The 19,007-nt window shown below is 29.4% G+C and overlaps 1 protein-coding gene across 3 annotated transcripts in view; it reads left to right on the top strand.

Annotated features, from left to right (window-relative positions):
- The window catches only part of Npc1a (Niemann-Pick type C-1a), a 499,866-nt gene that overhangs the window by 450,237 nt on the left and 30,622 nt on the right, over window positions 1-19,007 (top strand). For 2 of the 3 annotated variants that reach the window (XM_075361101.1, XM_075361084.1), the window contains 4 exons: window positions 1,780-2,011; window positions 5,960-6,073; window positions 9,789-9,951; window positions 14,497-14,675. In XM_075361101.1, the coding sequence (XP_075217216.1) occupies window positions 1,780-2,011; window positions 5,960-6,073; window positions 9,789-9,951; window positions 14,497-14,675 (688 nt within the window). The remainder of the gene's footprint in view (window positions 1-1,779; window positions 2,012-5,959; window positions 6,074-9,788; window positions 9,952-14,496; window positions 14,676-19,007) is intronic. The other variant, XM_075361091.1, reaches the window with a different exon arrangement.

The raw sequence follows: 19,007 nt of genomic DNA, 5'->3' as shown, positions 1-19,007 counted from the left end.
TAAACCTAGATTGATAAGGGAATATAAGAAATTAATGGGGGATATTGATGCCAGTGACGTGTGATGCTTTAAGATTATTTTGATGAGAAGAAATTTCTTAGGTACTTGAAAATATCATCCATCAGTGTGATGCTGAATGTATATTTGTTATATTTGCTGAATCCTGAAAACAAACCAATGTTTTGATGTTATTTTCAGTTCATGTAATGTCAGTAATAGGGTTGCTATCTAAAGAGTGGTTTGATCATAGAAATTTTAACAGGGCTATCATGAAATATAGTATGATTACCACATATTTATCCAGTATAATCGCATCTCTGTTTTTGAGTTTCTGCAAAGAGCACGAATGTTGCATGTACATTCCTGTTTCTAGAGCTAATTGGGCTAAAAGTTAAGAAAAATTTAGAAAAAGATTTCACTTAGATTGTGTACCAGATTGCAAATGCCCAAGATTAGATTCTGTTATCTGATTAGAAGTTTAATTACATTTTGTTTTTTTGTTTTTAGCTTGTAGTATTAATCAGATTTTTTTAATCAAATTACTTATAAAATTATATATTTTCAAATAAACCCATAGTAAAATTTTCATTAATTAGTGAAATAGGCTTTGATGAACTCGGAACTAACTTCCAGTACAAGATAAATGCTACATTTTCATTTAAAAAATTTTATTAATAAAATAATCTTAGTAAAACCTTTATGAATATTATCAGAAAGAATATTTTGAGCACAGCTCTAGAGAACTCATTCATGCAAATATCACTTCTAGTTATAAAGATACTAATTTTTTAATTTATCAATGCAAAATATGAAATTATGGCTTAGGAAGTCTTATTTTAATTACCATTCTATTATTCCTTGCACTCAAAGGTTTAAGTAATTTATATTACACTTTATATTACATATATATATTTTTAAATTATTTGTATATTTATTTTATGTTTCTTATCCACATATATATTTTTAGGTTATTAATTAACAATTTTTTTTAAAACAAAATTTTGTTATGCACATTTGTGATTTTTCCTCTTCAGGGTACGTTTGATTTAAACATATTTACAAATTTATGATTGTTTCTACAAATTTTATTGCGAGTGGTGAATTGGATCCCACTTATTCCTTTGATCTGTACCTGGTTGTTTCTACTTTATATATTACCAAGATATTTTTTTATAAAAAAATCAAGGTTTACAAAAAAAATAATGTTTGATTTGTCGTGCAAAATCCTTTTTCCTATTTCTGGAGTATAATTTCCTCAATGGTACTGTAAAAACATCTGTAAAAATCACAAGTTGGATATTTATAGAAAATTTTGGGAGTTGAAGTAATAGTAGGATGGAAAAATAAGAATATTGGAATCATTCTTATAATAGAAGGTATAATTTGCACATCACAAAATGTTACAGTTATTATAGATAGCATTATGTAATACAACATTCCTGCAAATCAATTAGTTTATTTTGGAGCAGTGAATGCCCATTGACCTTTGTTCTTACTTGTAATTAATTATCAGTAATGCAGCACTGGATTCAAAATTGGATTACAGGTGCTGTCAAATATTCCCAGATGTACTGATTATTCAACAACCTTCCAGATGTGAGTTATGTCAAGTTCTTGTTGTTTCAACATTGTTCCTTACTACTGCATTTGTGAGAACTAATTAATTAGTTATGTCTATTTATTTATCTATTTCAGTAAAAGTTAAAAATTAGTTTTTAAAAACTATCAACTGATAATATATAATCCTTTTTTATAATATTATCTGTTTGACTGTTTCAGCATATTTTATGTATTCTATGAACAATATTTAACAATGTGGCAAGACACTCTTAAAAGTGTGAGCATTTCTCTACTATCTATTTTTATAGTCACATTTGTACTTATGGGTTTTGATATCTACTCATCATTGATTGTTGTTTTAACAATAACCATGATAATCATTGATATTGGCGGTCTAATGTACTTCTGGGATGTCAGTTTGAATGCTGTATCTCTTGTTAACCTTGTTATGGTAAGTTTTTTATTGTTTTAGTGTAGAAATAGAAACCTTATACACTTTGTTTTTAGAATGTTTATTTTTGTAAAGCAGAAATGAAAAAATGTCCTACCTTAGAATTAGTTACATGACTGATCAAAATAACGTTATGTCAGTGGAAGATAAATCTTTTTCGCCTTACTGGACATGATTAGATAGCAGAAATTTTTTTTTTCAGTAGTTTAGAATACTGACTTTAGTTATAATTCGATACAAAATTGAATATTTTTAGCCTTTAGTCTGGTACTAGAATGCTGGTTTTGGAAGATTATATTGTAGTGGAATTCTTTGAACATAAATAATCCATCATAAATTATACTACACCTGATAAATGTTAAATTGATAAATGTTCATATTGTGTTTCGGCTATTAATGAACTACATAATTTCATCTTTATGTATTTTCTTCTTTTAAATGATTTTAACATAATTAGAATGATATTGTGTACAACAGTAAAATGCAGTAGTAATACTGCACTTGCTTAATGCTAATTTAAATATTTATAAGAATTACTTGCAATTTATAAGTTTTTTTAATTTAAATTCCTAATTTTAGTTTTATAACCATGGCAGTAATATATGAATGGTTGAATGAAATAATTAAATTTAGTAATGAATTTAATTTTTTTAAATTAAAATCATTACTGCAGTTAATTCATTTATTGATAATACATTTAACATTTATGTATGATTACTAAGTATCCAAACTAAAGGAATGCCCTAGAACCAATTATTCAAGCTCAAGCTTTGACAAGAATACTGGGAAATAGTGAATTAAGCACTGATTGATGGCTTAAACGCTTTTAAAAAAATACACGTTACAAGCAATTTATGTGAGGCAAATGTTGTTGATGCAGATGGCAGTAGTAGAACGGAAGAACAGACTATTGCCTCTTGCAAAGATAAAATAAGAAGATTATATACAATGATGGTGATAAAAAGTGTAATTTTTTTAGATTATTGTTGTCAAAATCTTTAGTTGAATGGAAATCCTGTTATATTGTTAAAATTTATTATTTTTTAAGTTCATTACTTTTTTTGCAATTCTAATTTAATTTAATTAATATTAATAAGTTATTTATGCAAACAAACTAGTTAAATTACACAGATATTTTTGCATAATCTCATACACTTTATTTAATGTGTTAAATAGCAGCTGTATCTTTTTTATGTCTGAAAAAAAATTCAATTTATTTAAGTTAGTCATTTCATAAAAAATAGTACTTCGGAAATATTTATATTAAATAAATATCTCAAAGGTGTTCCACATTCGTAATTGAACACTCCCATTAAAGATTTAGTATCTAACTCGTAAAACGTATTGGAAGTTGTTGTGGATGTGTGTATAGAAGTTATTTATTTATACTGTCAAATATAATTATTACAAAGAAAATCATCCTGAAACACTTAAGAATAACTGAACTGCTTAAGAATAAGATTATATGACATGCTAAATGACATGCTATGACATGCTAAATGTGTGTGTGTGTGTGTGTGTGTGTGTGTGTGTGTGTGTGTGTGTGTGTGTGTGTGTGTGTGTGTGTGTGTGTGTGTGTGTGTGTGTGTGTGTGTGTGTGTGTGTGTGTGTGTGTGTGTGTGTGTGTGTGTGTGTGTGTGTGTTTGTCATATATGTTAATTGGTTTTGGAACATTGAGTTATAAGAACTGCTACTTTCATGAAAGATTGGAAAAGTAAAGAAAACTCTCCGATGTTGATGATTCGCTAACTGGTGTCCTCTTGGAAAATGGACTGTTTGTAACAGTTGTTCCGCTACATTTATCCTGATATTGTTGAAATGTTTAAAAGCATTATGCAGTACAACATCAGTAAATAAAAAAAAACATTTTTAAAAGCCTTTTCTTTACCTTTTCATGACTGGAAATGATAGTCTGATCTTTAGTTCATTCTAGCCATATAAAAGTTATGATTCACAATTTTAACCATCGGAATTGTTTTTGAGCTTGATTTCTCTTTCTTTGAGGCAGTACGTGATGTTATTGCCACTAGCAAAAATGGTCAAACTGAATGTATTTATATGATTTAGCATTTGTCATCTAAAACTTATGCAGAATGTATAATTCTGATGAAAGTTAAGATAAAATTTGAATATTGGTTGTTTTATGGCTAAATTTATAAATTTTTTTTAAATTTCAGAACCACTGGCATTCTTAGTTTTCTTAAAAATTATCAATATTTTCGTACACTTTTTCTAATTAATCATCTTCTGCTTTACTATCAGCATCTGTGTATCCCAATTTTATAACACAACAATCAGTATAATATTTATTAATAATAGAAATTGTTTAGATTCTCATCAAAAATTTTCAGTATTAGGTGGAACCACTACTACTCAGAGAATTCTGTTTTCATTTAGCAAATAATAATCTATTCAAATAAGTATATTTCAAAACCTAATTTACTTTTTTTTGAAAATATATATATATATTATAAACTAAGAAACTACCTTTTTGGAATAGAGAGTAGGTCCTGCTTACCTTATGAAATATTATTGGATGGTGCAGTGAATGGAGGGATCAATATTTTACATTTAGTTGATTGAAAAACTTATTAATAAGACTACTAAAGAGTGAAAAATATTATTAAAATTAACTATGTACCAAAATTCAATTTAAATTTTTGTATAAAAGTGTATTTAATAAATAATCTTTTTTTAATTTAATAGGGGGAAAATGGTATTAATGAAAAAAAAGTTGTTTTAAGGTAAAATAAAGAAGACCAAGGAAAAAGCTACCTTTGTGTAAAGCTAGATGACTTAAGGGCAACCTTATATCTAGGACCAAATAATTGAATAATTAGAAGTGATGATTTGATTCTGTAGCCTTTAAAATTGTCTGTCGGTTCATAGCCTCAAGCACAATCTGCCTCCATTCTCTGCCATTTCCTCTGTCTTTCCCAGCTGCGCCAGAGGTCTTCAGGAATGCCATTTCTTAATATCTTTTTGGGTATCCTGGTGGTCTTGTTCCTGTCATCTGGCCATTTAGTTCTGCTTTTACCGCCTCCTGTTCACATTCACTGTATCATAGGACATATTCCAGCCAACTGTTGCCTCTTTATCATGACTTTATCATTGACTCTTTATCATAGCTATCACACCAGTTCCCAGTATACTTCCCTCAGTTCCCTGTTGCACCTGCCTCTCCAGTGAGATCAACCTCCTTGACTGGACCATGAATTTTCCTCAGTACTTCATTTTCAAAGGACCGAAACCATCAAAACTCCAATGAATGGAGTCGTGACTCCACTCTTTTTGTTAGAATCCATGTCTGAAACTCATATGTGAGTACCAGTGGTCTAATGATTGTTTTGTAGATTCAAATTTTGGTGATTTTTCACAATATGCAGGATTTAAGGATGCTGTTCAGCCCATTCAGACAGCTGCAGAATGCCTTAATTCTAATAGTCATTTTCTCCTCCATATCATTGTTATTGGTAACTATTACCCCATGCTATTTAAATTTACTTTCTTGGCCATGTTGTTTACTTTCAGTTCCTATCTATTATTTTCCTGTCTTTATATCACTGTACATTGTGTATTTTGACAATTAACTTTTAAATCCCATCTTACCTCTTCCATCAAGACTTCAATCATCTCCTTCATTTTTCCTTCACTTGCTCCAACTACAGCAATATCATCAGTAAAGGCTAGCATTTTTATTTTTTTTCCAGTTGCTATTCCAGTATTCATCTCCTGCCCTGTCCAACAGGGCAGTCCTATTGGACTGCCCTGTTCAGGGTAAGGTTGAAGATGGTTGGGGACATGACATCTCCCTGTCTAACTCCTCTTCATACACTGAACCCTTCTGTTGTGCAACCATAAATTCCAACTTTGTTCTACCATGGACTTAGTCTACATTGGATTAATTAGAAGTGTCATTTATTATTTATTATCTTATTTTTTTTACAGGCTATAGGAATATCTGTTGAATTTTGCAGTCATATTGTGCATTCATTTTCAATGTCTGTTAAAGAAAACAGAATCCTTAGAGCTTCAGATGCTCTTATTAATATGGGCAGTTCAGTAAGTTATTTATTTAGTTCTATAACTCTGGTAATACTGATTATTGAAGTATATAAAAACAACTGTATTATGTGTGTGAAGTGTGCATTCTATATGTTGTAATGATATCTAATCTTTTTTGGTGTTTTTGCTGTATAACTATGTCTGATCAAGAGAGAAAATACAACTAAATTATTAGACCTCATAAGGAACTAAAGCTACTGGCCATATTTCTGAATTGATTTATTGCCTGAATTTAAATCATGACCATAATAAAACTGAGTAAAATTTTATCAAATTTGACTTAGGAATGTAGTTGTAGTAGATAATAATAACAAAAAAATTGTTATACTGGGCAAAGTGTAAATACAGAAAGTAGTTAAGGCAGAGGTTTTTATTGATTTAATTTAATAAGTTTTAATTTTTTCTTTTTACTAATTTTTTTGTTAGAACCCCATTCAAGTGTTTTATGATGATGAGAAATGAATTATTTCTGTAGATTATTAAAAACTGCGTAGCCACTCTTATGAACTGAACCGAAAGACTTCAGAATTAAACACAAAAATGCTGTCTGAGGAAAAAAATTGTTCCCAGATTGAACAGATTTTAAGAAGAAGTTAGAATAATATACAGAATTATAAAAATAAGTGATTGGTTACTCTGCTAACCTTCCTAGCACATTAACTAACCTGAAAATCTTTTATAATCTTGTATAAATATTTGTTGATATATATTAATAATATTTATTTTTTGTCTCTAGATATAATTTTGATTTTAATTTCAAATACTCAAATATTTTATCAGAGCTTTATGCAGTAGTATCAATTCATCCATGATGTAATAATGGTTATTTTTTCATTATTTTCATTAATATATTTATATATTCTCTTAACCAGTTTACTAAAGGAAACATCAGTTTTTATGTAATTTAAAAATATCCATTCTTACAAAAATATTTATCTCTTTTAAAAAATGGTGAATTTATGTTAGACAGTTGATTGAGAAATGTCTAAATCTGCCAAGAAAAATCAGAAAGCATTACTTGATTTGTATTTGTTAAAGCATACCGTTAATTATTCTTTATATGTTTCATATGGATGAAAGTCAAAAAAGTAAAAATTTAAAAAGTAAACTAAATGGATTCTTTTCTTTAGTTTTTTAAGGATAATTTCCATAAAATTATGAAATATTAGCAATTAACACAAAACTGATTGGTAAAAATAAAATAAAATCATTTATAATTTTTTAACAAATTTTGAAGTGGCAAAGTTTATAGCCCAAATAGTGTAGTCTGGTTTTTGAATACTAATAGGTTGAAAATAGAATGGGAAGTGGATTGTTAAGTTCAAGAGTATTTAAGTTTTATGTTTGAAATTAGTTAAGTACCTTATTTAATCTTTATAATATATCAATTAATGTTCTCTTTTCAGTTGCTAATGCAGGCAAGCTCTAGTGAGCAACAGAACAATTAGTAGTGTTATGAATAAAATGAATAATTAATGTTTTTCATAAGTTAGTTTATGCACCATGCTTAAAGCTGAATATTTCACATAGCATTAAAATATAAAAAGAACAAAATCATTTTTCCTTGATATTCATTATGATGACAGAAAAAGTTTTACATTGGGTTGCTTAAATAAATCATTGCACAGGTTAATACTTACACAGTATTTTACACTGTGGTGAGTATTTGTTATTAAATTAATGAGAAGTCTACCAGACCTATAACTTCCTAAAGTCATTCATTTTTCATCTATGTATCATTAAACTGTTAATTAAGTAAATATCAATGTATCATTAAGCTGTTTGCCTAATAACTGGCAATATCAACATAATGCAACACACAAAGTCACCACTGTATTTATACATTTAAGATTTGATATGTTATTTAAATTATTATTTTTAACAGCTGATTGTTCAGACAGTCATTTTTTTATGATGATGAGAAATTAATTATTTGTGTAGATTATTAAAAACTCTGTAGCCACTCTTATGATCTGAACCGAAAGACTTCAGAATTAAATACAAAAATGCTAACATACCACTTTGAGGGTCAGTGATGCAAAAAACTAAAAAATACAATTATACATATGTCAAAAAGGAAAAGAAGTAACTGAGTATTTGCAGAGTAAAAAAATTAATTTCTCTATAGTGGAGATTACTTATTTCAGTAATAAATATTGAAGTAATTTTTGTGAGCATGTGGAATAAATCTGAATTGGACAAGTCAAGCAATTGTGTGCTGTTTTACCAGAGTTGAATAAAAACATGAAAGGATTAAACCACTGAAGTTTTAATTTGTTTTTTATTGTAGTTCCTATGGTGTTATTATAGCCAAAGACTACCTAGGATGTGGTTTTTAAAACTATGAGGCGTGTTTTTAAAGTAAAATTTGTTTGACTTTATTAAACTTTATTACTTACACACAAAAGCTACATTTATTTACTACTTTTCTACATAGCGTCCTTCAACTTCAACACATTTTTTATAGCATTTTATTAGCTTCTTCATTCCCTCTTCAAGAAATTCTACTGTCAGTGACTTAAATCTTACATACCAGGTTTCAAGTCATTGTCAAACCTTTGTGATGCAAACCACTATTTATGGTAAAGAAAAATAAAATTATTGCTGAGAGCTAGTCAGGACTATAGGACGGATGATTGAAGAGTTTCCAAAAAACTTTTCTGTGCCTCACTGTCTGGTTTGCCATGTGTGGCCAGGCATTGTCATGCAAAGATAAAATCCCATGGGAGAGCATCTCATGTTGTTTGTTTTTTTAGAGGTTTTCTACAAATTTTTAATATTTTGTAATAAGTATCAGCATTCACAGTATTTCTGTGATAACTAAATTTGATAAGCAAGAACACTGTTTTTGTTCCAAAAACAGCAACTCTAATCTTCTTTACCAAACATTCTTGTTTGAACTTCTTCAATTAGGAGATGATGATGACACCTTTATTACATTGACCACTGCGTTGTCTTGATGTTTCACTAGGAAATTGAGATTTCATCTCCAATAACAATGTGATTAAACAATTCATTGTCACTTTGGTTACATCAAAAAAATTCATTTGCTGCAATAAGACATTTTTTCTTTTGTGTTCAGATAATATCTTCAGCACTCCATCTGGCATTCAATTTGTATATTTTTCAGTCAAAACTTCAAAAATCAAATATGATGAAAGGGTAATAGGAAATATAAAAAAACAATTGTGATATGGTGAAGTTTTCTTGAATTTTTTAATTAACTTTTTCCTTCAAATAATTTGTTATCACCAACGACCATTATGTTCTTCATCATGAGCATTCATTCACCCCTTTTTGAAATGAATGGCTCCTCTCTTTTATTTCAGCGTCACTCAATATTCAACCCATAAATGTTACAAATTTGCCTGTGGGTTTTTGTCATAGAATTGTTTTCGTCATCAAAATTCAGATTATTCAATGTACATCACACTTGTTCAGAATCTTGTTTTACTTGTTCATAATCACAGATTGTAGCATTCATTATAAATGGATGAAGTTAAACAACTACCAACAAAATGAGTAAACTGTTGGTGCTAACCACTGACTATTAATTGAAATAGCTGAACTATGCAAGTTAATATTCCGCGTAATATAGGCAGAAAATTCAAAATGAACCTTACTTTAAAAACACCCCTTGTAAATTCAGTAATAGCCCACAATTTAATTTTAATAATTTCTTTTAATTAATGTTTTCTTTCCTTTTTTTAAGGTATTTTCTGGTATAACATTAACTAAATTTGGTGGAATTATTGTTTTGGGATTTGCTAAGTCCCAGATATTCCAAGTATTTTATTTTAGAATGTACTTTGGAATAGTATTATTTGGTGCTGCTCATGGTCTTATATTCCTACCGGTTCTTCTAAGTTATATTGGTAAGTTATGTTTAAATTACGTGTAGGCAAATAACAATAATTTTAATAAGTCATTATTTGGTTGGCAAGTTTCTACTATAATGGAGCACAGAAAATCAGTATTTAATTTATTTTTAAAGTGTATATCCCATATCGTTGTAATCACATTTCTACCAAAAAAAATATTTTGATACTGTGATTGCATAATCATGATTCTCAACTTTGGTTTTGTGTACATTGTTACATTGTTTTTATTTGTTTATTTAAGTTAATGTCAATTTTCATTTTGGTTTTTTACAATTAAAAAAAATATTCTGGTTAATACAATAATATTTATTAGTACTGGTTAATATTATAGTGGTTGTTGGTTACTATAATCAACCTGAGTATTGGTAACAGAATGCATTTGGTTTTGTTTATTCGTAGTCTATGTTGTACTTAATTTCAAGATAGATTATGTTGCAGTGACATTTATTACATTATTTGTTTCATTTTGTAAGTACAATGAAAGTTGTCACTATGGGTTATATTATTTGTCGCTATCAGATGACATTTTTTATTATCTGCTCATGGAATTTTCAGAATTACTGCATATTTATATCTTAGTTTTATTGTTTATTTGTTGGAAATTAATATTATATTATAAAATGTTCTTAAATTCATAAAAAATTAAAAATTAAAAAAAAAAAAAACCATATTTGACTGAAAAAATAAAGCTTAAAATTAAATGGTATAATGATAATTTTATTATTATAATTATGGGACTGAACAAGATTTTTGGAATCTAAAAGTTTTCACTGATTATATATATATATATATACATAATTATGTGTAGATGAATATATGGATTAAAATTTATAATTATTTAGTAACATTACAACCAACAAATTATTGCTAACGGTAAAGTGACATTGTGTTCTTATTTTAATAATGTCAGATTTGTTATGCTTAGAAACTAAAGAGGAACCTTGTTTTTTGGCTTTAATAATTTTTAATCTCAAAAATTTATAGTTAATAAAAACTGAACTATAAATGTTTAACTAGTAAGTAAAAGGAGTTACTCTTAAAGAAGCCTAACTTTATATCAGAAAAATTATTTTACATGTAATTACATATTATTTTCATTTATCTCATTTAAATTATTCTGCTGCATAACTAGTTACTCCTTACCATTTTTTCTATTTTTAGATTATTTCCTAGAATTCTTGCCAAATCATGATAGACCCACTGGCTAGATTTTCTTAAGTTATTTTATTATTTAAAAACTGTACCAGTTCAAGATCAAGTTTATTTTTTTAAACAAGAATAATTTCACTGAGGTAATCTGTAGAGTAAGAAGAACTGAGAAATGACAGTAATTGCATGTTTGTCAAAAATTTGTTGAATAGGAGTGATATGTGTTTGTGTCATTATCAAAAGTTCAGCATATATGAATTGTTGGTTCATCTCCCTAGTTAATTCTTTCTCATTGCCTCTCCAAAACTGCCATGTTACCATAAGTAAAATTCTTTATTGACTGTTTGACCCCGTAGTGTAAATCCTTCAAAGAATGACAACCTTCCAATGAAAGACAATTTCATGACTTGTCGAAGTGACTATGTCATTCTTTTTGTGGCTGTGGCAATTACTCACTATTAACTGCGATGATTATGCTTTGCTTTCCACATCAAAAACATACTCATATTTCATCACCTGTTACACTATTTTTCAAAAGTTATCATTTGATTTTCCAAAAGTTTTCTGCAATATAATTTTCTTTTGTTTCTCAGTCAGTAACTGTGGTAAAATTGTACGTAATGATACATGTTCAGTTTTTTTAATTAAAATCAAATTAGGCAAACTTATACAAATGCCCACTTCTTCCAACTTTTTGAGAACATTCATCAATAATTTTAATTTATAATATTATCTATCTTTTTTTTAAATTGATCACAGCAATTATTGTTGGTGGCTGTCCAGATTATTTTTCTACTTACTGTATTTATTCGAGTACCCCCCGCCCCGAAATAAACCCCACACCTCGATTTTCTAGACCAAAAATCTAAAAAAAAATCGAGTATATACCAGTATTTTAAAGTTCAACAGATATGATAAAAAAATACGTAAATACGAAAATATTCAGAAAGTAAAGCATTTAATTCGTTCATTTAAATTACAATATTATTAATATTACATTAATAATTAATTACCGTAAGTAATAGTTCAGTTCAGAATCAGTAGGCTAGTAAAACAAAAAGAAAGTATCATGTTGAAAAGGATCATTTCAATACACTTATTAATATGGAATTTTATTTTTAATTAATAACTGTCACTGTCAATGTCTGTAGAAGAGTTACCGGTAGTCTCCACGTCACTCTGCCAAAGGTCACTCTATCTTCACTACCATCAAGTTCATTAGATATTCCGCATTTTTTAAAACTTTTCCTTACTAATTCTGTGGAAATACCTTCCCAAGCATCTTTTACCCAAACACAAATCTGGTTAAAATCTGGGCGTTTGATTCTTCCTGTAGGCATAACAAATAAATTTTCATCAGCCATCCATTTACTGTACAGTTGTTTTGATGCTGATTTGAACGGTTTATTAATGCAGACATCTAGTGGTTGCAATAGAGATGTCAATCCGCCTGGAATTATTACTTGGTCTGTCATACCCTTTTTTAAAAATCTTTCACTTTATCAGTTGTATGCCCCCCACTACTATCCATTACTAGCATACCAGTATATCTTTTATTAAGTAAATCTCCTGATTGCTTTTGCCATACACACCTGATCCAATCTAAAATTAAGGTTTCATCCATCCAAACTGATTCCTGTGCGCTGATAATAACTCCATTTACCTGTACGGTAGGAAGAGTTTTTCTTTTAAAACCAATGTACGGAGGTAATTTTGATCCATCAGAAGTAATGCATAGCATAACATTGCACCCTTGTTTTTCATTACCACCAGTGCGAATCGTAACACTTTATTCACCTTTTTTGTTTACGGTTTTATCAAATGGCATTTTAAAATATGCGGGGGTTTGATAAGCGTTTCCTATTTGAGAAGGCATATAGCCGTTATATTTTCTAAGATTTATTATGTATTTGTGAAAATGTAATATTTTTTGCTCATAAGCGTCTGGAAGTTGTTGAGAAATGGTCGGTCGTCTTTTGTCTTATTGACAAATCATTTCGTGCAAAAAATCATGTTATCCATCCACGGCTTGCTTTAAAATCAACTTTATTCAATGATTTAGCAATTTCAGGAGCATATGATTGACACATTTCTGTCGTGACAGCATAACCACATTTCCTTTTTTCCATAACAAAGTCATACAACTTTTTTTCTGTTTGTGTATTTTGGTTTTAAGCCACAAAAAGTCTTTTTATTACCAGTGCCTTTCACTAGAAGTTGTTTCTTCTTACGCCAGTCTCGAATGCAGCTTTCATCTACGTCAAATTTTCTTCCTGCCACCCAATTTCCAATTTTTTCAGCTTCTTCTATAACATGCAGTTTTTCATTTACTGTAAAAGATCGTAGACGCTGTCCTTTTGTACTTATTTTAATGCCGTAATTAAAATAAATCACCGTATTAAACTTTACAAGATAAATTAAACAGATAAAATACACATAACCATCCACATATACAAACAGTACAATGACTATGGCAAATAAACAAGACGACGATGAGTAACTAATACTGTAACTGTAGTGTCATTAGAACCGGATGCAGCCTATACAGAATGAATCAGTTACATAAAAATACCGTAACTTCGTTCCTATCAATAATATGAACAGGATGTTAATAATTAAGGATTTACATCCTATATTCTTAATGTTAATATTAACATTCTGTATAAGTGACATCCGGTATTGATAAACGAAAGCCTAATGTAACTATATTTATGTGATTTAATTTAGGTACTTCTGAGAAAATGTTTACTTTACATAAATTATCCTGGCTAAAGGCTATGTTTCAAGTAAGCCCCGCACCTTTATTTTTTCTCTCCAATTCCAAGATAAAAAATGCAGAGGTACTCAAATAAATACGGTAATTCAAAACAAACCACTCTTAAAGTGTGTATTACTTGTGCATTCCTCTCATAACCTTGTTGTAATACATTAGAAATCTCAGTAGAAGTTTTCCACACTTTAAAACAAAAACGGGATATAGAGTGTCTATCAATAACATTAATCTTCTTATCAAGAAAATCTGTGTAAAAATGAACATAACATCATTCAAGCCCCCATAAAACATAAAATAAGAACAATAGTCATGTGGATAGAAAGAGAGTATTGCTAAAGAAATCAATTACACATGTTTTAAGACAGATGTCATCACATTCATGTACTCTTTTCAAGCTTTGTTTCTTTCTGCATAGTAAGTCACTAATGGACATTATGATAATTTAATAGTAACTTTATAATAATTACAAGACTGTTAAACTACATTATAGATGTATAAAAGTAAGAGCTTCTACCAGGAGATGTGACCTGTTCCATCTTTCTGGCAAGCTCGGTTTTTTTTTTTAATAACATTAAATTAGCTTGTTTTCATTTCATGATTTTATTACATTTTTATAGGTTCACCAATGAACCGTGAAAAACTAGCAAATTATAAGATGCAAATGCGTAAACAAGATTTAGAGGATCAAGCAACAGCAGGAGATACGACATTGAATAGAGTAAGAGAGATGGGTGTTGTCGGGAAGGGTGAAACTCATGAGGTTGTTATGAATGATGTCTGCAATTCTTGTTCCAATGTAATGTAACAGGAGCATATCTAACCTGCATGTCTTTGTTTGTTTTATGTGCTATTACTGTGTAACAGTAATTCTTTTTTTGACTAAAAGCATAACCTACAAAATTATTATCATATTTTGTAAATTAGAAATTAATCCAGTGAATACTTCATTTTATTTTATAAATTAGTTATTAAATGTAGCCTTGAGATGTTTATCTAATAATGTAAATAGTGTAGCGGTGAAAGATGTTCATAGTTCCTGGTTTGTTTGTTTATAACTGTTATTTTAATTTTTAGTTTTATGTAGTTGTTTTATATTTCTTTTAAAATAAACATATTTTTTTCAACATGGTGAAAGATTTTTAACAATTGTGCATATCATCTTTTGTGGCATAACACATAATATGTACAAGGTGTGTTCAAAAAGTAACGAGAATTTTTGCTTTTTGGAAATAATTTTATTTGTCTACATTAATGTTATCCTCTTCAAAATAGTCTCCATTAAATATTATACACTTACGCCAGAACTTATTCCAATCCTCGAAACACTTCTGGAACTCAATCTTTGGAGTAGTGTTTAGCTCTTTCAGCTATTCACTTTTAATCTCATCTATGCTTGTAAAATGACGGCCCTTTAAGGTTCTCTTTATTTTTGGGAATACAAAAAAGTGTCGCCAGACACAAGACCATGTCTGGTGAATATGGCAGCTGGGGTATTATTACAGTGTTGTTTTTGGCTAAAAATTAACGAGCAAGCAGTGAAGTGAGAGCAGGTGCATTATCATGGTGCAAATGCCATGAATTGTTTCGCCACAAATCGAGGTTTTTTTTTGGATTGCTTCACATAAACAGCATCGGTACTAGTAGGTAATATTCCTTATTGATTGTTTCACCATGTGGCAAGAACTCATGTTGCACTGTGACGTTAAAATCAAAGAACATGGTGAGCATACACATTCAACCGTACTACTTGTCAAGCTCTTTTTGGTCTTGGTGATCCAGAATGCTTCCACTGGGATGATTGAGTCTTAGTTTTCACATCATATCCGTAAGCCCATGTTTCATCACCTGATATGTCACGTTTCAGTAGTTCTGCATCATTGTTGACTTCATTTAGTGACTCTGAGCAACCCTCGCTGCTGTTTTTGTTCAAAATTCAACAGTTTTAGAACATATTTTGCTGTCGCTCATTTCATACCCAAAAAATCCAAAACAATTTCATGGCATGAGCCAATTGATATCCCAACATCATCAGCGACTTCACTGATTGCGATTTGGAGATCATTCATAATCATTTTTTTACTTTTTCCATGTTTTCATCGGTTGTTGATGTGCTGGGGTATCTGGGGTGCTCATCTTGTTCAATGTCTTCACGACCTTCTTGGAAACACTTATACCACTTGTAAACCCTTGCTTACTCATAGCAGACTCATCAAAAGCAATATTTAACATTTGTAAAACGTTGCTACACTTGATTCTATTGTTATAGCAAAATGTAATAAAAGTTCTCTGATCCATTCATTATTTATACAAATAAAAAAATCGCCGATTGTACCAAAACACGTGTTATCCTTTTGACAGCTGACAACAGACTAAACATCCAATATGGCTGAAGATGTACAGATACTTTTCCGACATGTTTACCAATACAATAATGAAATAATTCCGAGAATCGGACTAATACATCCTGCAAAATTTCAAAATTGTTCTTACTTTTTGAACACACCTTGTATAATTAAAAATTAATATAACTGAACAAAGATATCATTTTAACATTTTATTTATTATTTTTAACTTTTTAGCATGACTTTTTAGTTTTGTTTTTTAATTATCAATCCTTTTTGATTTTTTTTTTTAACTGCTTTATGGAATAAAATATTTGCATGTATTGAATGGAAGTTTCAGTATTCTGATGCTTTTATTTTTTTAATTAAATAAATTGTCTAAATCATAAAGTTGTTCAAAGAATTCATTTAAAAGAATTAGAAGTATTATTTTGAAATATTTGCTTTAATATTCAGTATAGATTTATGCTACATACTTTACATTAGATCATATTTTCTCACTTATTTTCTGTGGCTTTAATGTTAGCAGTCTTATAGAATAGAGGAGTGAATGTAAAAGTAATTAGTAAATATAAGCTATAGTCATGTATCTTACTATTAGTCATGGTTAATTCAATTTGTGTAATTATTTGTGCACATTTTGGAATAGCTATCACAACGTTTTACTGTAATTTTACATCATTTACAATTAGATAAAATACTTTTCATTCTATTAATGTAACTGAGCTGTAGTACCAACTAGTTAGAAAGGCTAGTTGATAATAAAGCTTTAGTTAAGATTTTTAAAGATTTTACCCATCTAGTCAGGTGGCTATGCCCACTGGACGACACCCTTGTCTTCATTAAACTAATGCTTGTGAGAATAATGATAAATAAAAATTAAAGCCTGTTCAGTTTATAAAAACTGTCAGTGTATCGTAACTTCTTCACAGCAACAGTATTGTCAGTACAGAGCCTGAAATTGAGTGAACTGAAGAATGTGGCTTTCAAAATAGTTAGCCTCTATTTTAAAAATAGTAGTTGTAGCTGGTTACCCATAATGTATTTTGCCCAGTTCTTACCATTACCTGACAAACATTACTAGGGCGTGGCCATACTTAATTTCTCCCTTTTTTAAATTTTTTTATTTTGTGTTTTTTAGTCAAGAACTGAAGCAGATGCAGCCAGTCATATCACACGTACAGTAACAGTGACAGTGACTGTGTTGGTTCAGCTGCCACACTGTTCACTATCACATCCACTTAAAAATTGATATTTAAAAAACCTGAAAAACATTTTTGGATATTTATTGGAAGAGTATTTGCACGCCCAAATTGAGTGGATATCTCATTTAGTGTAGTCAGAAATGGGGAAAATATGCAGTCATTGTTCAAAATTTTTTTTTACTTTCTTCACCCCTTTCTAGGTAGAATTTCAAAAAATCTAGAAATCGGTTTTTAGATATTCACATGAAGATTACACACACCAAAAATCAAGTTGTTATCTTCATTTGTTAATGAAATTAAAAAAAAACAAAAAAAATAGTAAAATTTAATTTTACCATATTTCAAAAATCTTTTTGCGTAGTGTACTGTAAGAAGAAATTTTAATTAATTTATCTTTAGTAGTTTTTGTTGGGTGTTGATTATGAATCAGTCAGGAATTGTTTTATAGCTACAGATTTCAGTTAATGGATGATTGTGATGATTTTTATAATATTGATAACATTTCTTATATGTTAACTAACATATCGTAGTTAACATGATCAGTATTGTTAACCTTATTGTGCCATATTATCAAAATACCTTTGTTTATTTGGCCAATGAATTCAACTGTAAGAATCTATCCCTTTGTTCTGCTTTGACTGCAACACAATGCAGTATTGTTTAGAATAAAATGTTATTTTTCACTGTAGAATTCCTTTTGTGTGGAAATAGTGTAAATAAACTAAATGTAAAACAGTTACTGTTAACTTTTAAATTGAATTTTTATACATTTTATACAATTTTAGTTATCATAAAAGAATGGTGCAGTTTTGAACATGGTTTAAATTAAAACAGAATTATTTACAGTTTAAGTTTTTAATTTTTCAAATTTGTCATCTCAAACATTTTTTTTACATAATTAATAAATTTCAATATGTGCGCCCTTAGTCGCTCAACAAATGTCCAAATGATACTCAACTTCTCTCCAAACATTAGTTAACATTTCTTCGTTAATGGTTGTCATTGCTTCATTAATTCTGTTTTTTAAGTGGTTTAGGTCGCAAATTTTTTGTGTATAAACAACGCTTTTGAAGTACTCCCACAAGAAAAAATCGCAAGGTGTCAAGTCTGGACTCCTTGGAGGCCAAAGTATGGGTCCTTGCCGGCCTATCCATCGATCTCCAAATTTTTCGTTCAAAGCGTCCGTGACTATTGCATTGAAGTGCAGGGGAGCACCATCTTGTTGGAAATGAAATTGATGAATGTTTTCAAGTTCATCCAGCTGAGGAAAGCAATAATTTGTTAACATGTCAAGATACACAGCTCCATTAATTGTTTTTTCAGCAAAGAAGAAAGACCCTATTACACGATTTATCATCACACCACACCAAACATTAACTTTAGGCGAATCGCGTTGTTTCCCAATAATTTCGTGTGGGTTTTCAGAGCCCCATATTCGTGAATTGTGTCTGTTAACACATCCATTCACGTGGAATGTAGCTTTGTCTGTAAAAATTATATCATCTAAAAATGATTAGTTTTCACTTATTCTGTCCAACATTTCAACAGCAAAATTGTAACATTTTACACCATCATCGGGTT

This window comes from Lycorma delicatula, chromosome 1 (genome assembly GCF_047948215.1).
Source record: "Lycorma delicatula isolate Av1 chromosome 1, ASM4794821v1, whole genome shotgun sequence".
NCBI lineage: Eukaryota > Metazoa > Arthropoda > Insecta > Hemiptera > Fulgoridae > Lycorma > Lycorma delicatula.
The sequence above is the reverse complement of the archived record's forward strand: the minus strand, read 5'-3'. Positions and strand labels throughout refer to the sequence as shown.